Source organism: Pseudopipra pipra, chromosome 13 (assembly GCF_036250125.1).
Source record: "Pseudopipra pipra isolate bDixPip1 chromosome 13, bDixPip1.hap1, whole genome shotgun sequence".
NCBI classification, from domain to species: domain Eukaryota; kingdom Metazoa; phylum Chordata; class Aves; order Passeriformes; family Pipridae; genus Pseudopipra; species Pseudopipra pipra.
In genome coordinates this window covers 17,726,377-17,749,109 of record NC_087561.1, presented here as the reverse complement: position 1 = coordinate 17,749,109, position 22,733 = coordinate 17,726,377, and the positions used below count along the sequence as shown (strand labels likewise).

Here is a 22,733-nt window from a genome sequence, read left to right as displayed (position 1 = left end):
CACCTTACCCGTGTAGGACCATCCACCATTTCTAGTGCCATGATCCCAAGGGCCCAGATATCCACTTTGGCATCATATCGGTCTCTTCTCAACATTTCTGATACCATATAGAAAGGTGTTGAAAAAAATGACCTCCATGTCTTTCGCTGGGGCTGAAGCCAAGCACATAAGCCAAAATCAACTGCAGAAAAAAGAAATAGAGTTAAAACCGGCTTGAATTATGAAAGCAAGCACAAGAATTCCCCACTCTCAGTCTGAGAGCACAGTGTTGAATCTAGCTGGAAGAGTGGCTGTGCTCTGTTTCCTCTGGAAGGGACATACCCAAACCAAAGGCACTCTTGACAGCCTCATCCTCTCTAGAGCTCTCTGCACATTGCAACTCTGCTCTCAGCTTACAGCAGTGGGCTGGGCGCTCCCACCAGCACCACTTTTGGGGAACTGGCAGGCACTCAAAGGCAACCCCAGACCCTGCCTCCCAGGAACGCTGTGCCTGACCAAGAACACCTACTCAGTTTGACAGATCCATCCATTCCGAGAAGAATACTGTCACTTTTGATGTCTCTGTGGATCACTCTATTCGAATGAAGGAAGTCCAGGGCTTTCAGGCACTGAGATTAAACAAAGAAACACAAGGGGAAAAATTAATTAGGTTGATTTTATCGCAGAAAAAAAGAAATGGCTCTAAAAGGTCAAATTTCAGGTGACACATCAATTGCAGACATACCTCAAGTGGCAAAGTTTGGAATAATAAATGAATTAAATTGAAATTAAACTAGAAAGGAAAGTACAACAACATTATAGGAGTATAATAACAGAGTACAAGAAATGTAGTGAGACTGGCAGGCCGTTCACTTGGATGCTCTTTTCTTCTCCACATCAGAACAGCAACGCAGAAACAAAGCTCTGAACAGGAAATCACTCCTGTTCTTACCACCTTTTGCAAAGAACCATCCTGTCCAAGCTGTCAGAAGCAAGGGCAGCATCCCTTACCTCCCGACTGATAGAGGCTATCATCTCTTCCTCAAGAGCTTGTATGGAAATGACATCGCCTAAGGTGCATCCCTCCACATATTCCGTCACCAGCCAGAGTTCTTCATTGAAAAGGTAGCTGAAAGAAGAAACCCACAGCATGGAGATGAATGGCCCCAGCTAAATGACCTTATGGGAAAGACTGCAGTTGTGTTTTCTTGCCAGGTCACTTGTAAATGAAGAGAGAATCTGAGCAGGCTAAATGAGAAAGGCTCATCTGTGAAAAAGGAGATGTCTTAGATGGCAAGCAAGGCAAAAATGCAGTTTAGTGACAGCAGAGAGAAATCTGGAACCAGGACATTGCCATCAGCTGCTTCATCATCTTAACTCATCCCTTCCAGCCTGAACTCCAGGAAGCAGGCAACACAGACTTCTCCATGGGAGGAGGGTGTGCACCACTGAGGGCAGATGTTGGTCAACCCCTTGGAAAGCATTGCATAAAGTGCATTCAGAAACAGGGAAAACCATTTAAAACCTGGCACATTGTGTGGTTGTGCAAACAAGAGCCTAGTCTTCCTGGCATCCACACCAACAGAAAGTAGAGGGAAAACCCCAAGGTCAATAATTTCTAGGTGGGTTTATCAGCACGTATCATTAAGGCAAAGAAATGATGATCAGTTTGAAAAAAACCAGACCCCAAAAGAACAGGGAGGTAGTGAACTGAAGGGCTGTGGCTTTAGGAAGACATGGCAGATGCAGGTTTTGGAAGACACGCTTCAAACTATGTATACCAGAAAAGGCCAAGGCAGACACAAGGCACATGTGAACCTCGGTGTGATAATCCCTGAACCACTCACCTGTCTATATAGTGAATGATATTGGGGTGCCTCATTCTCTTCAGGACTGCAACCTCAGTTAAAACAAGCTCCCTTTTGTTCTTTCTGTCGCGGAGAAAAATCTTCTTGATGGCCACCTAAAAGGAGATTGAAAGCCACAGACTTGAGAAGTCTGTTGCACAGGACCACAATGCACATGGAGCAGGTGTTTTTGGAATGATGGAGCCAGGGTGGGCCAAACTGCCTGGGATAAGACACCAGAGCTTCTTAACTGACAGGACAAGAGGCGATTCCTCCGCTCGCCCTTGTGTGCCAGTTACAGGACACATGGCTATAGACATTTTGCCTTGTAAACTCTGGACAAATGGTCTGCAAACAATCAATCCGTAATGGAGGAAATCCCATCCTAAAAGGTCATGAGGGTTACAAAAAAAATACAATCCCTGCACTTTGTAACATCTTGAAGTTGGATTTTGCAACTCTAAAGAACGTTTTTAACCCAGTTCCTATTTGCAGTTCTTTTCTGGGTTTGAAAAGGAATAACCCATTCTAGGGTATTTTATGGATGTGGCCGGGGTTATGAGCAGCGCTCAGGGCCTTTAGATCCCTTGCAGACTCCTGTGTAAGTGCACTTCCCAAGTGCAGCACTGCAGCTGGGTAAGGAGCCACCAAGTAGCTGATGCATTAGCATAGTCAGTAAATAAGTCTGAGCAAAGGTGTCCTTCTCTGAAAGATACCCCTGCCCTCCTTGTGTTCTTTTGGGGACTTAATAAGGACAAGGTCTGTCCAAACCGTGTCTTGCAGGCTGACACTTGTCTGCCCTCAGAGGAACAGTCTCTGCAGCAAAGATCTCGTGGCCACCCAGAGCTGTGGCCACAGCTCCCAGTGGAGGGGAAAGCACTCGAGAGCTGAGCTGCACAATCTGCCGGGGGTGCTGCCCTTACCCGTCTTCCTGTATCAATGTCAACTCCTCGGAAAACTCTTCCACAAGACCTAGAAACAGAGCAGCAGCCAAGAAAGGAGAAGGCGTTTAGGCCCTGGGTGAGAAAGCCAGCCCAGAGAGCAGAGCTCTGCTGCCCAGAGTGTTTATAAAACACTCGGCTTCAGCCAGCAGCCCAGCAGCCCAGCAGCCCAGCAGCCCAGCAGCCCAGCAGCCCTCTGCCATGCAGGGTGGCCAGGAGAAAACATAGGACATACTCCATGTCCTGCTCCTTGTTACAGGCAAGAGACTGCCAGCATTGAGTTGTCTTTGACAATGCCTTCTGACCACAGTTATTAAATACTGATCAGGACTGACAGACAGGAGGATGTAAGCCCAGTGTCTGCCCATGTTTGCAGCTTGCCTGACTGCATGCTTGATATGACACCAGCAAAATCCCTGGCCCATGGTTTTGTAGAAGTAGCTGAGATTGGACTTACCCTTGGCCAATTTGCTGCTGTACAGTGTATTTCTTCACAGGGTTCTCCTCACTCACAATGCCCTCTGAAAGAAACAACATGAAAGACGCTCATGTGAAACAGAGATACCACCTTGCAGCAGATCCAAAAGGCAGCCCCACTGTGCAGGGCTGTGAGCCCTTTGTAGTCAGCTGGTAACAACAATCACAAGAGCAACAGAGGCAGCTCTGAAGCACAGGTGGCTCGACAAACACTCTGTTCCTTTAGTACAGCTAAAGTTGACATGCATACCATGGACTGCTCCACCAGAAGTGAAATACATGATACGTACTGAGATCGGCGAGGTAAATACTTGTTAGTGAGGATATCAGTTGTGGCTGGTCTGAGCTTTTTCTCCCTGTGCTGGTTTCTGCAGAGCTTTTCTTCCCAGTGCTTGTTTTCTGTGTGCATTTTTTCCCAGTGGCTCTTTTGCCAGTGCTTGTGCTTGGCATTTCAGTGTCGGGCAAGGAGACTTCTTTAGGTTGTGGTGCTGCAGCAACACCTGCCATTGCAGAGCTCTTGAGGATCTGTGGCAAGAATTAGTTTATGTCAGAAAGGTGGCTTGCAGAGATGTCCTGAGATCATAGTTCAAATGCAAACCCTTGGGAAGATGCTGTTGGCCACAAGTCAGGCTCTTAAACTGTCTTTTGCTGCCCACTTCACAAAGTGAATGGACGAGAAGAAAAGACTGGATTTACACAAGTTCATGGGCAGTTTCCTCTTCAATTTTCATGCATTTTGTCAACTGGGTCGTGCAGAGGGGCAACTACCCTCTAGGGCACAGTTATTGCTGTGTGTCCTGAAAGGGACAGTCTGACTCAACTTGGAAGTTCCAGACTGCTTTTCCAGGTGTCAGTGGCTGGGCTGAAGCACCATGTCATGACAGGGCTACAGCCCTCACAATCTTCAGCCACAAAAAGCAAGCGCTGTCTGCTCAGGAACTTGCAGCTCTGATTGACACCAAAGGCAGTGCTAATGTACTCTGGCACTTACTGATTTCACTCCTTCAGGCTTTGCTTTGACAACTTTCTTCTCTACTTGCTCTTCTTTCCCCTCTTGTCCAGAAAGAGAGGGAGCCAGCAGAGGTTCTGGTGCCGCTGTTCTGGGTCTCCTGACTGCATCAATCAGAGGAGTCATCTCGGCAAGACTCTTGGATTTTCCTAAAAACGGATGCTGCACCAAAAAACCAAAGAAGAACAAAAGGAGCCATTACTTTCCAAATGCAGTTTCTCACAGGCTCCAGCGGGATTCCTCTGGTTACCAGCAATACACATCAGGAGGACGTAGGGAACTATTTAGACCTCCAACTTTCCTCTGAGGAAAGGCCAAGACAGATGGCACTGGAGAAGAGAAGGTGCCAGGGAGAGCTTATTGTGGCCTTTCAGTCCTTCAAGGGGACACATTTTTTCAAAGGGCCCGGTTGCAGTGGGACAAAGGATCATAGTTTTCAAGTGCAAGAGGATAGATTCTGGTTACATCTAAGGCAGTCATTGTTTAGAATGAGGGTGCTGAAACACTGGCACAGGAAGTGGATACCCCATCCCTGGTCAGGTGGGACAGGGCTCTGAGCAACCCGGTCTAGTTGAAGATGTCCCTGCTCGTTGCAGGGGGGTTGGACTAGATGCCACTTAAAGGTCCCTTCCAAGCCAAACTATTCTAGGATGCTACTTAGTTGTCATTTGAAAAGCACCAAGACTGGAGATTAGTAGGAGAGGAGGCCTCCTGATGCCTCTGAGTTTAGCTGATGACAAAGCCCATCCCTGGACAGCTGTTTCACCTGCAGCCACTTTACCTTCATCAGCTTCCTGGCCGTCCATCGACGCTTCACCTTCCGTTTCAGGCAGGACTGCAGGAAGGAACGGAACACAGGCGACAGGTTTCTGGGAGTCTCCAGCTCGGGTGGCTTGTGCTTAGGCTTGGGACAAAGGAAACACAAGACAGCCATTAACCATCCCTCCCCGAGGGGAAGAGCTCCAGCACAGGCCAGTCCTTGCTTTCTGAGACTTGACCTGGGGCTTCTCCAGGAGCCCTGATCAACATTTGAGCTTAAGGAAGCAGAGAATTTTCAGCATCCAGACCAGTCCTGCTAATTGCCTTCAACTCTTTTTGCTGCCTTCTGCAAGGCAAATGCAATCCAAAAGAAGTCTTCCAAGAAAAGTCAGGGACCTTTTTCAGAAGGACTGGAAGACTGACATTTTCCATAATTGTTGCCTTCCTCAGGAATTAACTGTGCAGCATTTAACTTGGTTTCAGCTGTTAGTCATGGGGTTTTATCCCCGTATACCTTCCTGGCCTATTGCACACTCCTTTGGTGTAAGAGCGGGTCATTTCATTTTAGGGAATTAGCATCTACAACTGCAAACTGGAAATACATTGGCTTACTACAAGGAGCTGTGCTAGAACCTACTTTTAGAAATGTACTGGCTAATACATACTTGTGGCAGTACTAGAAGCAGTGACCTGCCCTGAAAGGCTCAGGTAAGCAGTGGGCACTGGTCCAAGTTTGAAAAGACTTCTGGCCTGCAGATCCCCTTGAAATGCTTCTCACAGTAATTCTCCAACGGGAGAATCCTGCTGCTGAAAAATTCCTGCCATTGGGAGATCCAGCTCCAAGGGAGTTCAAAGAGCACAGGAGGAATTCAAGCATTGTTGGAGGCCAAAACGGCCCATTTCTGCACTGGCACATGTCACTTCTCCTGTGAGCAGATGTGCTCCAGGACACTTTTAGACGTGGGCCTTGGTGGGACTAGTTCAAGCTGATGTGAGTGGGAGAAAGATATGGCTCAGGGGAGAAAGGCAGGGCTCTCTGACAGTATTTGCACCTTACCTGTGTAGGACCATCCACCATTTCTAGTGCCATGATCCCAAGGGCCCAGATATCCACTTTGGCACCATATCTGTCTCCTCTCAACATTTCTGGTGCCATATAGAAAGGAGTCCCAATGAAAGATGTCCGTTTCTTCTCCCAGGGCATAAGCCAAGCACAGAAGCCAAAATCAACTGCAGAGAAAAACAAGTACTGATAAAACCAGCTTGAATTATGAAAGCAAGCACAAGAATTCCCCACTCTCAGTCTGAGAGCACAGTGTTGAATCTAGCTGGAAGAGTGGCTGTGCTCTGTTTCCTCTGGAAGAGACATACCCAAACCAAAGGCACTCTTGACAGCCTCATCCTCTCTAGAGCTCTCTGCACATTGCAACTCTGCTCTCAGCTTACAGCAGTGGGCTGGGCACTCCCACCAGCACCACTTTTGGGGAACTGGCAGGCACTCAAAGGCAACCCCAGACCCTGCCTCCCAGGAACGCTGTGCCTGACCAAGAACACCTACTCAGTTTGACAGATCCATCCATTCCGAGAAGAATATTGTCACTTTTGATGTCTCTGTGAATCACTAGATCTGAATGAAGGAAATCCAGGGCATTCAGGCACTGAGATTAAACAAAGAAACGAGAGGAAAAATTAATTAGGCTGATTTTATCCCACAAAAAAGGAAATGGCTCTAAAAGATCAAATTTCAGGTGACACATCAATTGCAGACATACCTCAAGTGGCAAAGTTTGGAATAATAAATGAATTAAATTGAAATTAAACTAGAAAGGAAAGTACAACAACATTATAGGAGTACAATAACAGAGTACAAGAAATGTAGTGAGACTGGCAGGCCGTTCACTTGGATGCTCTTTTCTTCTCCACATCATAACAGCAACGCAGAAACAAAGCTCTGAACAGGAAATCACTCCTGTTCTTACCACCTTTTGCAAAGAACCATCCTGTCCAAGCTGTCAGAAGCAAGGGCAGCATCCCTTACCTCCCGACTGATAGAGGCTATCATCTCTTCCTCAAGAGCTTGTATGGAAATGACATCGCCTAAGGTGCATCCCTCCACATATTCCGTCACCAGCCAGAGTTCTTCATTGAAAAGGTAGCTGAAAGAAGAAACCCACAGCATGGAGATGAATGGGCCCAGCTAAATGACCTTATGGGAAAGACTGCAGTTGAGTTTTCTTGCCAGGTCACTTGTAAATGAAGAGAGAATCTGAGCAGGCTAAATGAGAAAGGCTCATCTGTGAAAAAGGAGATGTCTTAGATGGCAAGCAAGGCAAAAATGCAGTTTAGTGACAGCAGAGAGAAATCTGGAACCAGGACATTGCCATCAGCTGCTTCATCATCTTAACTCATCCCTTCCAGCCTGAACTCCAGGAAGCAGGCAGCACAGACTTCTCCATGGGAGGAGAGTGTGCACCACTGAGGGCAGATGTTGGTCAACCCCTTGGAAAGCATTGCATAAAGTGCATTCAGAAACAGGGAAAACCATTTAAAACCTGGCACATTGTGTGGTTGTGCAAACAAGAGCCTAGTCTTCCTGGCATCCACAGCAACAAAAAGTAGAGGGAAAACCCCAAGGTCAATAATTTCTAGGTGGGTTTATCAGCACGTATCATTAAGGCAAAGAAATGATGATCAGTTTGAAAAAAACCAGACCCCAAAAGAACAGGGAGGTAGTGAACTGAAGGGCTGTGGCTTTAGGAAGACATGGCAGATGCAGGTTTTGGAAGACACGCTTCAAACTACCTATTACCAGAAAAGGCCAAGGCAGACACAAGGCAAGCTCCTCCCTGAAGGAGCTAAGAGACCTGTGCCCTGCACCTCCCGTCCACTGCAGGTGGAGGAGTTATAAAATAATGAAGAGCTCCATGTTCTTCCAGTGACCAAAGTGGCTTTTTAGCCTTTGGCTTGCAGTTTGTCAATGAACCTCAACGTGATAATCCCAGAACCACTCACCTGTCTATGTAGCGAATGATATTGGGGTGCCTCATTCTCTTCAGGACTGCAACCTCAGTTAAAACAAGCTCCCTTTTGTTCTTTCTGTCGAGAACAAAAATCTTCTTGATGGCCACCTAAAAGGAGATTGAAAGCCACAGACTTGAGATGTCTGTTGCACGGGACCACAACGCACATGGAGCAGGTGTCTTTGGAATGATGGAGTCAGGGTGGGCCAAACTGCCTGGGATTAGACACCAGAGCTTCTTAACTGACAGGACAAGAGGCGATTCCTCCGCTCGCCCTTGTGTGCCAGTTACAGGACACATGGCTATAGACATTTTGCCTTGTAAACTCTGGACAAATGGTCTGCAAACAATCAATCCGTAATGGAGGAAATCCCATCCTAAAAGGTCATGAGGGTTACACAAAAAAATACAATCCCTGCACTTTGTAACATCTTGAAGTTGGATTTTGCAACTCTAAAGAACGTTTTTAACCCAGTTCCTATTTGCAGTTCTTTTCTGGGTTTGAAAAGGAATAACCCATTCTAGGGTATTTTATGGATGTGGCCGGGGTTATGAGCAGCGCTCAGGGCCTTTAGATCCCTTGCAGACTCCTGTGTAAGTGCACTTCCCAAGTGCAGCACTGCAGCTGGGTAAGGAGCCACCAAGTAGCTGATGCATTAGCATAGTCAGTAAATAAGTCTGAGCAAAGGTGTCCTTCTCTGAAAGATACCCCTGCCCTCCTTGTGTTCTTTTGGGGACTTAATAAGGACAAGGTCTGTCCAAACCGTGTCTTGCAGGCTGACACTTGTCTGCCCTCAGAGGAACAGTCTCTGCAGCAAAGATCTCGTGGCCACCCAGAGCTGTGGCCACAGCTCCCAGTGGAGGGGAAAGCACTCGAGAGCTGCACAATCTGCCGGGGGTGCTGCCCTTACCCGTCTTCCTGTGGCAATGTCAACTCCTCGGAAAACTGTTCCAAAAGTCCTAGAAACAGAGCAGCAGCCAAGAAAGGAGAAGGCGTTTAGGCCCTGGGTGAGAAAGCCAGCCCAGAGAGCAGAGCTCTGCTGCCCAGAGTGTTTATAAAACACTCGGCTTCAGCCAGCAGCCCAGCAGCCCAGCAGCCCAGCAGCCCAGCAGCCCAGCAGCCCAGCAGCCCAGCAGCCCTCTGCCATGCAGGGTGGCCAGGAGAAAACATAGGACATACTCCATGTCCTGCTCCTTGTTACAGGCAAGAGACTGCCAGCATTGAGTTGTCTTTGACAATGCCTTCTGACCACAGTTATTAAATACTGATCAGGACTGACAGACAGGAGGATGTAAGCCCAGTGTCTGCCCATGTTTGCAGCTTGCCTGACTGCATGCTTGATATGACACCAGCAAAATCCCTGGCCCATGGTTTTGTAGAAGTAGCTGAGATTGGACTTACCCTTGGCCAATTATCTGCTGTACAGTGTATTTCTTCGTAGGGTTCCCCTCACTCACATGGCTCTCTGAAAGAAACAACATGAAAGATGCTCATGTGAAACAGAGATACCACCTTGCAGCAGATCCAAAAGGCAGCCCCACTGTGCAGGGCTGTGAGCCCTTTGTAGTCAGCTGGTAACAACAACAACAACAACAACAACAATAACCACAACAGCAGAGGCAGCTCTGAAGCACAGGTGGCTCCACAAAGACTGATTTTCCACAGTCTTTTGAGGCTTTATCTTGACAGGAAACCAAGCCCATGGAGGAATGCTCAGAGCAGACAGAAATCAGAAAAGAACAGGCACCAATGCAAGAGTTTGTTGTCTACAAAAATTAAGGAGAGCTGGTGCAACAGAGCTCTATTTTCTTGGAGAGAAACACTCCGTGTGATTCAGCAGAAGGAACAGCCACAGTGCTCTGTTGCTTCCTCTCTTCCTTTAGTAGAACTAAAGCTGACATGCATACCATGGACTGCTGTACCAGCCAGGAAATACGTGATACGTACTGAGGTCATCAAGGAAACGTCGTGTTAGTGGCAATAGCTTTGGCGGCCGGTACGTGATTTCCTTTGGAATGCTTTTCTTCCGAGTGTCTCCTTTCCCGGTGCTTGTGCTTGGCATTTCAGTGTCGGGAAAGGAGATTTCTTCAGACTGTGGTGCTGCAGCAACAGCTGCCATTGGTGAGCTCTTGAGGATCTGTGGCAAGAATTAGTTTATGTCAGAAAGGTGGCTTGCAGAGGTGCCCCAGGATCCTATTTCAAATGCAAACCCTTCGGAAGACTTGGCCACAAGTTGGGCTCTTAAACTGTCTTTTGCTGCCCACTTCACAAAGTGAATGGACGAGAAAAAAAGACAGGATTTACACGAGTTCATGGGCAGTTTCAATTTTCATGCATTTTCTCAACTAGGTTGTGCAGAGGGGCAACTACCCTCTAGGGCACAGTTATTGCTGTGTGTCCTGAAAGGGACAGTCTGACTCAGCTTGGAAGTTCAAAACCTCTTTTCCAGGTGTCAGTGGCTGGGCTGAAGCACCATGTCATGGCAGGGCTACAGCCCTCACACTCTTCAGCCATGCATGGCAAGCACTGGCTGCTCAGGAACTTGCAGCTCTGAATGACACCAAAGGCAGTGCTAACCAAAGCTGGCACTTACTGATTTCACTCCTTCAGGCTTTGCTTTGTCGTTTTCCTTCTCTGCTTGCTCTTCCTTACTCTCTTGTCCAGAAACAGAGGGAGCCAGCAGAGGTTCTGGTGATGGTGTTGTGAACCTCTGTGTAAAGAATCTCCTGATTGCATCGAGCAGAGGCCTCATGTTGTTGAGACTACCGGATTTTTCTAAAAATGGATGCTGCCCAAAGGAAAAAACACAGAAAGAAAGGAGCCATTACTTTCCAAATGCAGTTTCCCACAGGCTCCAGCGGGATTCCTCTGGTTACCAGCAATACACATCAGGAGGACTGAGGGCACCATCTACACCTCCAACTTCATGTCCAGGACCTTGCTATCACAGGCAAACATGGCCCATAAGGCCCTTAATCAGTTTCTCAAGGTCTCTGCAGCAAGGAGGTTTGCCTTGCCAGTGCTCGGGAATGCCACTTGCTGTCTCGGGCCTTTTTCCATTTCAGAAAACTCAAAGGACTCCCTTAGGTTCCTCTTCTCTAAAGACCTGGGCTATTTTAGGAGTGAAAACTGATGAGGAGCATAAGCCCCTCCTCGGGAAATTCCCGTACCTCTAAGCAAGGTCAACGCCAGGAGGATGCAGGCCTGTGTATTGTTCTGAAGAGCACTGAGGTGGAGGTTCTCAGCACCCAGACAAGAGCAGGGACACAAGGGGCAGAGCGCTGATGAACTCAGCTCTGGCTTGCAGGGAGAGCAGTGTGTGCATTCCACCCCTGCCCCTCCCTGTGCTGGCTGCCACCTTCCTTCCCAGCAGGGACAGCCCAGTGGCACCTTGTGCAGCTCCCTCTCTCTGCCACAAAACCTGCCAGAACCCTGGAGCACTTCTGGCCTGCTTGAATGTGCCAGGCAGCAAATGGGGCTGGGACAAGGCCCGCTCAGCTGTCCCTCCTTGGGTGGCAGAAACCTCAAAGAGTGGGGCAGGAGGGACAGCTGTTTCACCTGCAGCCACTTTACCTTCAGCAGCTGCTCGGCCGTCCATCGACGCTTCTCATTCCGTTTCAGGCAGGACTCCAGGAAGGAACGGAACACAGGCGACAGGTTTCTGCGAGTTTTCAGCTTGGGTGGCTTGTACTTAGGCTGGGACAAAAGACACAAGGCAGCCATTAACCATCCCTCCCCGAGGGGAAGAGCTCCAGCACAGGCCAGTCCTTGCTTTCTGAGACTTGACCTGGGGCTTCTCCAGGAGCCCTGATCAACATTTGAGCTTAAGGAAGCAGAGAATTTTCAGCATCCAGACCAGTCCTGCTAATTCCCTTCAACTCTTTTTGCTGCCTTCTGCAAGGCAAATGCAATCCAAAAGAAGTCTTCCAAGAAAAGTCAGGGACCTTTTTCAGAAGGACTGGAAGACTGACATTTTCCATAATTGTTGCCTTCCTCAGGAATTAACTGTGCAGCATTTAACTTGGTTTCAGCTGTTAGTCATGGGGTTTTATCCCCGTATACCTTCCTGGCCTATTGCACACTCCTTTGGTGTAAGAGCGGGTCATTTCATTTTAGGGAATTAGCATCTACAACTGCAAACCTGGAAATACATTGGCTTACTACAAGGAGCTGTGCTAGAACCTACTTTTAGAAATGTACTGGCTAATACAGACTTGTGGCAGTACTAGAAGCAGTGACCTGCCCTGAAAGGCTCAGGTAAGCAGTGGGCACTGGTCCAAGTTTGAAAAGACTTCTGGCCTGCAGATCCCCTTGAAATGCTTCTCACAGTAATTCTCCAACGGGAGAATCCTGCTGCTGAAAAATTCCTGCCATTGGGAGATCCAGCTCCAAGGGAGTTCAAAGAGCACAGGAGGAATTCAAGCATTGTTGGAGGCCAAAACGGCCCATTTCTGCACTGGCACATGTCACTTCTCCTGTGAGCAGATGTGCTCCAGGACACTTTTAGACGTGGGCCTTGGTGGGACTAGTTCAAGCTGATGTGAGTGGGAGAAAGATATGGCTCAGGGGAGAAAGGCAGGGCTCTCTGACAGTATTTGCACCTTACCTGTGTAGGACCATCCACCATTTCTAGTGCCGTGATCCCAAGGGCCCAGATGTCCACTTTGGCATCATATTTGTCTCCTGCCAACATTTCTGGTGCCATATAGAAAGGAGTCCCAATTAAAGACCTCCGTTTCTTCTCCCAGGGATTAAGCCAAGCACAGAAGCCAAAATCAACTGCAGACAAAAACAAGTACTGTTAAAACCGGCTTGAATTATGAAAGCAAGCACAAGAATTCCCCACTCTCAGTCTGAGAGCACAGTGTTGAATCTAGCTGGAAGAGTGGCTGTGCTCTGTTTCCTCTGGAAGGGACATACCCAAACCAAAGGCACTCTTGACAGCCTCATCCTCTCTAGAGCTCTCTGCACATTGCAACTCTGCTCTCAGCTTACAGCAGTGGGCTGGGCACTCCCACCAGCACCACTTTTGGGGAACTGGCAGGCACTCAAAGGCAACCCCAGACCCTGCCTCCCAGGAACGCTGTGCCTGACCAAGAACACCTACTCAATTTGACGGATCCATCCATTCCGAGAAGAATATTGGCACTTTTGAAGTCTCTGTGGATCACTAGATTTGAATGAAGGAAGTCCAGGGCTTTCAGGCACTGAGATTAAACAAAGAAATGAGAGAAAAAAATTAATTAGGCTGATTTTTTTTCCCACAAAAAAAGAAATGGCTCTAAAAGGTCAAATTTCAGGTGACACATCAATTGCAGACATACCTCAAGTGGCAAAGTTTGGAATAATAAATAAAATAAAATGAAATTAAACTGAAAAAGAAAGTACAACAACATTATAGGAGTATAATAACAGAGTACAAGAAATGCAGTGAGACTGGCAGGCCGTTCACTTGGATGCTCTTTTCTTCTCCACATCATAACAGCAACGCAGAAACAAAGCTCTGAACAGGAAATCACTCCTGTTCTTACCACCTTTTGCAAAGAACCATCCTGTCCAAGCTGTCAGAAGCAAGGGCAGCATCCCTTACCTCCCGACTGATAGAGGCTATCATCTCTTCCTCAAGAGCTTGTATGAAAACCACAGTAGCTAAGGAGCATCCCTCCACGTATTCCATCACCAGCCAGAGTTGTTCATTGAAAAGGTAGCTGAAAGAAGAAACCCACAGCATGGAGATGAATGGGCCCAGCTAAATGACCTTATGGGAAAGACTGCAGTTGAGTTTTCTTGCCAGGTCACTTGTAAATGAAGAGAGAATCTGAGCAGGCTAAATGAGAAAGGCTCATCTGTGAAAAAGGAGATGTCTTAGATGGCAAGCAAGGCAAAAATGCAGTTTAGTGACAGCAGAGAGAAATCTGGAACCAGGACATTGCCATCAGCTGCTTCATCATCTTAACTCATCCCTTCCAGCCTGAACTCCAGGAAGCAGGCAACACAGACTTCTCCATGGGAGGAGGGTGTGCACCACTGAGGGCAGATGTTGGTCAACCCCTTGGAAAGCATTGCATAAAGTGCATTCAGAAACAGGGAAAACCATTTAAAACCTGGCACATTGTGTGTTTGTGCAAACAAGAGCCTAGTCTTCCTGGCATCCACAGCAACAAAAAGTAGAGGGAAAACCCCAAGGTCAATAATTTCTAGGTGGGTTTATCAGCACGTATCATTAAGGCAAAGAAATGATGATCAGTTTGAAAAAAACCAGACCCCAAAAGAACAGGGAGGTAGTGAACTGAAGGGCTGTGGCTTTAGGAAGACATGGCAGATGCAGGTTTTGGAAGACACGCTTCAAACTACGTATACCAGAAAAGGCCAAGGCAGACACAAGGCAAGCTCCTCTCATCCACTTCAGTTGGAAGAGTCGAGAAACAATGAAGAGCTCCATGTTCTTCCAGTGACCAAAGTGGCTTTTTAGCCTTTGGCTTGCAGTGTGTCAATGAACCTCAATGTGATAATCCCAAACCACTCACCTGTCTATATAGCGAATGATATTGGGGTGCCTCACGCTACTCAAGAGTGAAACCTCAGTTAAAATTATCTCTCTTGCGTACTTTTCCTTGCAAAGACACATCATCTTGATGGCCACCTAAAAGGAGATTGAAAGCCACAGACTTGAGAAGTCTGTTGCACAGGACCACAACGCACATGGAGCAGGTGTCTTTGGAATGATGGAGCCAGGGTGGGCCAAACTGCCTGGGATTAGACACCAGAGCTTCTTAACTGACAGGACAAGAGGCGATTCCTCCGCTCGCCCTTGTGTGCCAGTTACAGGACACATGGCTATAGACATTTTGCCTTGTAAACTCTGGACAAATGGTCTGCAAACAATCAATCCGTAATGGAGGAAATCCCATCCTGAAAGGTCATGAGGGTTACACAAAAAAATACAATCCCTGCACTTTGTAACATCTTGAAGTTGGATTTTGCAACTCTAAAGAACGTTTTTAACCCAGTTCCTATTTGCAGTTCTTTTCTGGGTTTGAAAAGGAATAACCCATTCTAGGGTGTTTTATGGATGTGGCCGGGGTTATGAGCAGCGCTCAGGGCCTTTAGATCCCTTGCAGACTCCTGTGTAAGTGCACTTCCCAAGTGCAGCACTGCAGCTGGGTAAGGAGCCACCAAGTAGCTGATGCATTAGCATAGTCAGTAAATAAGTCTGAGCAAAGGTGTCCTTCTCTGAAAGATACCCCTGCCCTCCTTGTGTTCTTTTGGGGACTTAATAAGGACAAGGTCTGTCCAAACCGTGTGTTGCAGGCTGACACTTGTCTGCCCTCAGAGGAACAGTCTCTGCAGCAAAGATCTCGTGGCCACCCAGAGCTGTGGCCACAGCTCCCAGTGGAGGGGAAAGCACTCGAGAGCTGCACAAACTGCCGGGGGTGCTGCCCTTACCCGTCTTCCTGTATCAATGTCAACTCCTCGGAAAACTCTTCCACAAGACCTAGAAACAGAGCAGCAGCCAAGAAAGGAGAAGGCGTTTAGGCCCTGGGTGAGAAAGCCAGCCCAGAGAGCAGAGCTCTGCTGCCCAGAGTGTTTATAAAACACTCGGCTTCAGCCAGCAGCCCAGCAGCCCAGCAGCCCAGCAGCCCAGCAGCCCTCTGCCATGCAGGGTGGCCAGGAGAAAACATAGGACATACTCCACGTCCTGCTCCTTGTTCCAGGCAAGAGACTGCCAGCATTGAGTTGTCTTTGACAATGCCTTCTGACCACAGTTATTAAATACTGATCAGGACTGACAGACAGGAGGATGTAAGCCCAGTGTCTGCCCATGTTTGCAGCTTCCCCAACTGCATGCTTGATATGACACCAGCAAAATCCCTGGCCCATGGTTTTGTAGAAGTAGCTGAGATTGGACTTACCCTTGGCCAATTATCTGCTGTACAGTGTATTTTTTCGTAGGGTTCCCCTCACTCACAATGCCCTCTGAAAGAAACAACATGAAAGATGCTCGTGTGAAACAGAGATATCACCTTGCAGCAGATCCAAAAGGCAGCCCCACTGTGCAGGGCTGTGAGCCCTTTGTAGTCAGCTGGTAACAACAACAACAACAATAACCACAACAACAACAATAACCACAACAGCAGAGGCAGCTCTGAAGCACAGGTGGCTCCACAAAGACTGATTTTCCACAGTCTTTTGAGGCTTTACCTTGACAGGAAACCAAGCCCATGGAGGAATGCTCAGAGCAGACAGAAATCAGAAAAGAACAGGCACCAATGAAAGAATTTGTTGTCTACAAACATTAAGGAGAGCTGGAGCAACAGAGCCCTTATTTTCTAATAGAGAAACACTCCGTGTGATTCGGCCAAAGGTTTAGTAGTTTTGAATGCACTAAGTTAAGTGCATTAAAAATTAAATTTTGACAATTAAATTGAGTTTTGGAATCTACTGTTGTGAACAAGTGCCATTTTCAGAACAGAAAGAATATTATCAGGTGTTTACAGGAGATGATGGAATCTGCCCAACCTTTCAGCAGTTTGCCAAAAAAAAGCCTTTATGGTGTTCAAGAGCAGCATCTTAAGTTCTAATCCCTGAGGATGGGGCTTTAAGAACTAGGACCCTCATCACGGATCAGCAGGCTGAGTTCTGAAGAGGACCTTGCCTGTGCCATTTGAAGAACCACACTGCTTGTCTTCAACCTTAGAGATTTCGGCAAAGTCTTTGTACTCCAATGACTTGTGAGGAGTCAGGAGTCTAAAGAGAATTTAGGAACCCTAATATTCTCTTGGGTTTAGCCCTCTGCACACAGGAGTTCACTAGGTCATTCACTAGGTCAAAGCCTTCTGCTCAACCAGAAACCATCTCTGCCTTTGCCTGGAGCATAGATGGAAGCTCAGGAAAACTGAATCCAGCCCCAGCTGCCCTCAGAGGCAGAAGGAACAGCCACAGTGCTCTGTTGCTTCCTCTCTTCCTTTAGTAGAACTAAAGCTGACATGCATACCATGGACTGCTGTTCCAGACAGGAAATACATGATACGTACTGAGGTCATTAAGGTAAAGTTGTGTTAGTGGGGACAGCGTTGGCGGCTGGTGCGTGATTTTCTTTGGAATGCTTTTCTTCAGAATGCTTTTCTTCAGAATGCTTTTCTTCGGAGTGTCGCCTTTCCCGGTGCTTGTGCTTGGCATTTCAGTGTCAGCAAAGGTGACTTTTTTAGGTTGTGGTTCTGCAGCAGCACCAGGCCTCTTGAGGATCTGAGGCAAGAATTAGGTTCTGTGAGAAAGGTGGCTTGCAGAGCTGCCCTGAGATCATAGTTCAAATGCAAACCCTTGGGAAGATGCTGTTGGCCACAAGTCAGGCTCTTAAACTGTCTTTTGCTGCCCACTTCACCAAGTGAATGGACAAGAAGAAAAGACTGGATTTACACGAGTTCATGGGCAGTTTCCTCTTCAATTTTCATGCATTTTCTCAACTAGGCCATTCAGAGGGGCAAGGATCCTCCAGGGCACAGTTATTCCTACGTGTCCTGCAAGGAAGGTGAACTTCCAACTTGGAAGTTCAAAACCTCTTTTCCAGGTGTCAGTGGCTGGGCTGAAGCACCATGTCATGGCAGGGCTAGAGCCCGCACAATCTTCAGTCCCAAAGAGCAAGCGCTGTCTGCTCAGGAACTTGCAGCTCTGAATGACACCAAAGGCAGTGCTAACCAAAGCTGGCACTTACTGATTTCCTTCTCTCAGGCATGACTTTTCCAACAGCCACAGGTTCCTTCTCCACTTCTTTCTCTTCAACCTCCTGTCCAGAATCAGAGGGAGCCAGCACAGGTTCTGGTGCTGCTGTTGTGTCCTGGAGACAGTCAGTAGAGTCAGGGACAGTCACCATTCTGTCCCTTGCAAGGTTGGATAGTTACACACAATAACAAAAGGGTCACTTCACAAAAGGCCACTTTCTTGTTCAGTTTGCTTAGATTTTCTCAAGTAGGCTATTCAGACGGGCAGGTAACCCCAGGGCACAGTTATTCCTATGTGTCCTGCCAGGGACACTGGCTCAACTTGGAAGTTCAAAACCCCTTTTCCAGGTGTCAGTGGCTGGGTAGAAGCACAGTGTCATGGAAGGACTCCAGCCCTCACACAGTCTTCAGCCATGAAAAGCAAGCTTGCTCTCATCACAAGTTCTAAATTACACCAAAGGCAATGCTAATGTACTCTGGCACTTACTGATTTAATTTCTTCAGGCTCTGCAGCTCCAACAACAGCCACAAGTTCATTGTCCACTTCCTCTTCTTTAATGTCTTGTCCGGAAACAGAGGGAGCCAGGAGAGGTTCTGGTGTCACGTTTGTGCCCTGGGGAGAGTCAGAAGAGTCAGGGACAGTCACAATTCTGTCCCTTGCAAGGTTGGATAGTTACACACAATAACAAAAGGGTCATTTCACACAAGGGCCTGGCCAATTTCTTGTTCATGGATTTTCTGAAATAGGCCCTGTGGAGGGGCAGGTACATCCAGGGGACAGTTTCTCCTGTCTCCTAGGAATCCTGCACGGCAATCTAAAGATTAAACAGGAAGGGTCAAAACCCCTTTTCCAGGTGTCAGTGGCTGGGCTGAAGCACCATGTGATGGAAGGACTCCAGCCCTCACACTCTTCAGCCATGAAAAGCAAGCTTGCTCTCATCACAAGTTCTAAATTACACCACAGGCAATGCTAATGTACTCTGGCACTTACTGATTTAATTTCTTCAGGCTCTGCGGCTCCAACAACAGCCACGGGTTCATTGTCCACTTCCTCTTCTTTACCCTCTTGTCCGGGAAGACAGGGAGCCAGCAGAGGTTCTGGTGCTGGTGTTGTGCCCTGGGGAAAGTCAGTAGAGTCAGGGACAGTCACCATTCTGTCCCTTGCAAGGTTGGATAGTTACACGCAATAACAAAAGGGTCATTTCACACAAGGGCCTGGCCAATTTCTTGTTCATGGATTTTCTGAAATAGGCCCTGTGGAGGGGCAGGTACATCCAGGGGACAGTTTCTCCTGTCTCCTAGGAATCCTGCACGGCAATCTAAAGATTAAACAGGAAGGGTCAAAACCCCTTTTCCAGGTGTCAGTGGCTGGGTAGAAGCACAGTGTCATGGCAGCACTCCAGCCCTCACACTCTTCAGCCATGAAAAGCAAGCTTGCTCTCATCACAAGTTCTAAATTACACCACAGGCAATGCTAATGTACTCTGGCACTTACTGATTTAATTTCTTCAGGCTCTGCGGCTCCAACAACAGCCACGGGTTCATTGTCCACTTCCTCTTCTTTACCCTCTTGTCCAGAAAGAGAGGGAGCCAGCAGAGGTTCTGGTGCTGCTGTTGTGCCCTGGGGAGAGTCAGAAGAGTCAGGGACAGTCACCATTCTGTCCCTTGCAAGGTTGGATAGTTACACACAATAAGAAAAGGGTCATTTCACACAGGGCCACTTTCTTGTTCTTTTTTTTTATGGTTTTCTGAAATAGGCCCTGTGGAGGGGCAGGTACGTCCAGGGGACAGTTTCTCCTGTCTCCGAGGAATCCTGCACGGCAATCTAAAGACTAAACAGGAAGAGTCAAAATTCCTTTTCCAGGTGTCAGTGACTGGGTAGAAGCACAGTGTCATGGAAGGACTCCAGCCCTCACACAGTCTTCAGCCATGAAAAGCAAGCTTGCTCTCATCACAAGTTCTAAATTACACCAAAGGCAATGCTAATGTACTCTGGCACTTACTGATTTAATTTCTTCAGGCTCTCCACCTCCAACAACAGCCACAAGTTCATTGTCCACTTCCTCTTCTTTAATGTCTTGTCCGGAAATAGAGGGAGCCAGGAGAGGTTCTGCTGTCACGTTTGTGCCCTGGGGAGAGTCAGTAGAGTCAGGGACAGTCACCATTCTGTCCCTTGCAAGGTTGGATAGTTACACACAATAACAAAAGGGTCATTTCACACAAGGGACTGGCCAATTTCTTGTTCATGGATTTTCTGAAATAGGCCCTGTGGAGGGGCAGGTACATCCAGGGGACAGTTTCTCCTGTCTCCTAGGAATCCTGCACGGCAATCTAAAGACTAAACAGGAAGGGTCAAAACCTCTTTTCCAGGTGTCAGTGGCTGGGCTGAAGCACCATGTCATGGCAGGGCTAGAGCCCTCACACTCTTCAGCCATGCATGGCAAGCACTGGCTGCTCAGGAACTTGCAGCTCTGAATGACACCAAAGGCAGTGCTAACCAAAGCTGGCACTTACTGATTTCATTCCTTCAGGCTTTGCTTTCACGTTTTCCTTCTCTGCTTGCTCTTCCTTACTCTCCTGTCCAGAAACAGAGGGAGCCAGCAGAGGTTCTGGTGATGGTGTTGTGACCCTCTCTGTAAGGAATCTCCTGGCTGCATCGAGCAGAGGACTGTTGTTGGTGAGACTATCGGATCTTTCTAAAAATGGATGCTGCCCAAAGGAAAAAACACAGAAAGAAAGGAGCCATTACTTTCCAAATGCAGTTTCCCACAGGCTTCAGCAGGATTCCTCTGGTTACCAGCAATACACATCAGGAGGACTGAGGGCACCATCTACACCTCCAACTTCATGTCCAGGACCTTGCTATCACAGGCAAACATGGCCCCTAAGGCCCTTAATCAATTTCTCAAGGTGTCTGCAGCAAGGAGGTTTGCCTTGCCAGTGCTCGGGAATGCCACTTGCTGTCTCGGGCCTTTTTCCATTTCAGAAAACTCAAAGGACTCCCTTAGGTTCCTCTTCTCTAAAGACCTGGGCTATTTTAGGAGTGAAAACTGATGAGGAGCATAAGCCCCTCCTCGGGAAATTCCCGTACCTCTAAGCAAGGTCAACCCCAGGAGGATGCAGGCCTGTGTATTGTTCTGAAGAGCACTGAGGTGGAGGTTCTCAGCACCCAGACAAGAGCAGGGACACAAGGGGCAGAGCGCTGATGGACTCAGCTCTGGCTTGCAGGGAGAGCAGTGTGTGCATTCCACCCCTGCCCCTCCCTGTGCTGGCTGCCACCTTCCTTCCCAGCAGGGACAGCCCAGTGGCACCTTGTGCAGCTCCCTCTCTCTGCCACAAAACCTGCCAGAACCCTGGAGCTCTTCTGGCCTGCTTGAATGTGCCAGGCAGCAAATGGGGCTGGGACAAGGCCCGCTCAGCTGTCCCTCCTTGAGTGGCAGAAACCTCAAAGAGTGGGGCAGGAGGGACAAGCTGGGCCCCCTCTGAGGCTCGCAGTGAGCTCCCCACAGCCCCTTCCTTCTCACAGGCAATTCTCCGATCACTTGGCTGGGACTGCTTCCTTGGGTCCCCCTCCACCAACACCATTGCAGCCTCTGGACCTGCTATTATTCTACTCCAGGTCTTTTGCCACCAGGTACAACCAAGTGTCCTCCCAAAGTACAAGCCAGGGCCACAGACAGGACCAGATGGTGGAAGACCTTGCCTCGGAGGAAAGGCCAAGACAGATGGCACTGGAGAAGAGAAGGTGCCAGGGAGAGCTTATTGTGGCCTTTCAATCCTTCAAGGGGACATTTTTTCAAAGGGCCCGGTTGCAATGGGACAAAGGGTCATGGTTTTCAAGTGGAAGAGGAGAGATTCTGGTTACATCTGAGGAAGTCATTGTTTAGAATGAGGGTGCTGAAACACTGGCACAGGAAGTGGATACCCCATCCCTGGTCAGGTGGGACAGGGCTCTGAGCAACCCAGTCTAGTTGAAGATGTCCCTGCTCGTTGCAGGGGGGTTGGACTAGATGCCACTTAAAGGTCCCTTCCAAGCGTAATTATTCTAGGATGCTACTTATTTGTCTTTTGAAAAGCACTAAGACTGGAGATTAGTAGGAGAGGAGGCCTCCTGATGCCTCTGAGTTTGGCTGATGACAAAGCCCATCCCTGGACAGCTGTTTCACCTCCAGCCACTTTGTCTGCAGAAGCTGCTTGGTGGGCCATCGGGGCCTCACATTCCCGTACAGGTAAGACTGCAGGAAGGATCGGAACATAGACGGTGGATTTCTGGGAGTCTCCAGCTGGGTTGGCACGTCCTTGGGATTGGGACAAAGGAAACACAAGACAGCCATTAACATGCACTTGGTCCTACGGGCCTCAGTTCTACAGTGCGTATGTCCCAGGCCAATTTAACTCTCTATCAAATTAGGGGAGTTGAAATCCCTCCACAGTCCCAGCTGCCTCTCAGTGGCAGGGCATTACATCCCATTGTCCCAAATTTGCTCTCTTTACCAACTAGTTAGACAGTGCTGCATATTGCTCTGACTTAGATATCCCACCATGGCTAAAATCAGCAAAAAATCTTCTGCCTGCAAACCCAGATCTTCCTCTGTTTAAAAGCTCTTGAACAGAAAATGAGAAAACAGCCAGGGATGCCTTGGCTGCTGCTGCTGCTGCTGCTGCTGCAAAGGCACTGACATGGACTTTCTTTCATGGACTTGCTTTCAGCCTCTCAGGCTGGCACTCTGTTGTAGCAGGCCAAGCTCACAGCTCGCTCCATGATTCTTAAAAACTAGGAACGTCAAAGCTTCCTTTTCCACTCACAGAAGGATGGGCTGCTCTCTGTCCACCTCCATATCCACTGGTGATTCCGTCTGCAATGGGCAAGGCAAAATGAACCAGACGCTGTCAGAAAACTGCCTCTTGTGGGGAATCCCATCACACAAGGCAACCCAAATAAAGAGCATTTTTCTTTCACAACATCTCTCCAGGAGCAGCA

At 48.2% G+C, this 22,733-nt stretch overlaps 3 protein-coding genes and 1 long non-coding RNA gene across 5 annotated transcripts in view; all 4 read right to left on the bottom strand.

Moving 5' to 3' along the window:
• Positions 1–4,417, bottom strand: part of LOC135421584 (serine/threonine-protein kinase PAK 3-like) — a 66,825-nt gene extending 62,408 nt beyond the window's left edge. Inside the window, exons 1-5 of one of the 2 annotated variants that reach the window (XR_010434094.1) lie at positions 4,236–4,388; positions 3,535–3,769; positions 3,225–3,288; positions 1,827–1,942; positions 1,031–1,108 (exon numbers count right to left, since the gene is read on the bottom strand). Coding sequence is in view for 1 of the 2 variants with exons in the window: in XM_064670200.1 (XP_064526270.1) it covers positions 3,225–3,288; positions 3,535–3,769; positions 4,236–4,379 (443 nt within the window). In the remaining variant the exon portion in view is untranslated. Of the gene's footprint in view, positions 1–1,030; positions 1,109–1,826; positions 1,943–3,224; positions 3,289–3,534; positions 3,770–4,235 lie in introns of those variants that run through there. The other variant, XM_064670200.1, reaches the window with a different exon arrangement.
• A 206-nt stretch (positions 4,418–4,623) lies between these two features.
• On the bottom strand, positions 4,624–22,573 carry LOC135421729 (serine/threonine-protein kinase PAK 3-like). Its single transcript, XM_064670415.1, has 9 exons — positions 21,919–22,573; positions 20,267–20,461; positions 9,981–10,170; positions 9,435–9,498; positions 8,944–8,992; positions 8,025–8,140; positions 7,051–7,168; positions 5,035–5,157; positions 4,624–4,629 (listed from the first exon to the last, which is right to left on the bottom strand). Exons 1-9 carry the CDS (start codon positions 22,090–22,092, stop codon positions 4,624–4,626), a joined length of 1,035 nt encoding a protein of 344 aa, XP_064526485.1. The 5' UTR covers positions 22,093–22,573.
• On the bottom strand, positions 12,559–14,868 carry LOC135421730 (serine/threonine-protein kinase PAK 3-like). The gene is made up of 5 exons (XM_064670416.1): positions 14,860–14,868; positions 14,561–14,676; positions 13,624–13,741; positions 13,141–13,240; positions 12,559–12,812 (listed from the first exon to the last, which is right to left on the bottom strand). Exons 1-5 carry the CDS (start codon positions 14,866–14,868, stop codon positions 12,559–12,561), a joined length of 597 nt encoding a protein of 198 aa, XP_064526486.1.
• On the bottom strand, positions 18,319–19,841 carry LOC135421596 (uncharacterized). Its single transcript, XR_010434108.1, has 3 exons — positions 19,782–19,841; positions 19,248–19,273; positions 18,319–18,365 (listed from the first exon to the last, which is right to left on the bottom strand). It is a non-coding gene; the product is annotated as an uncharacterized LOC135421596 (long non-coding RNA).
• Positions 22,574–22,733: the final 160 nt, after the last annotated feature.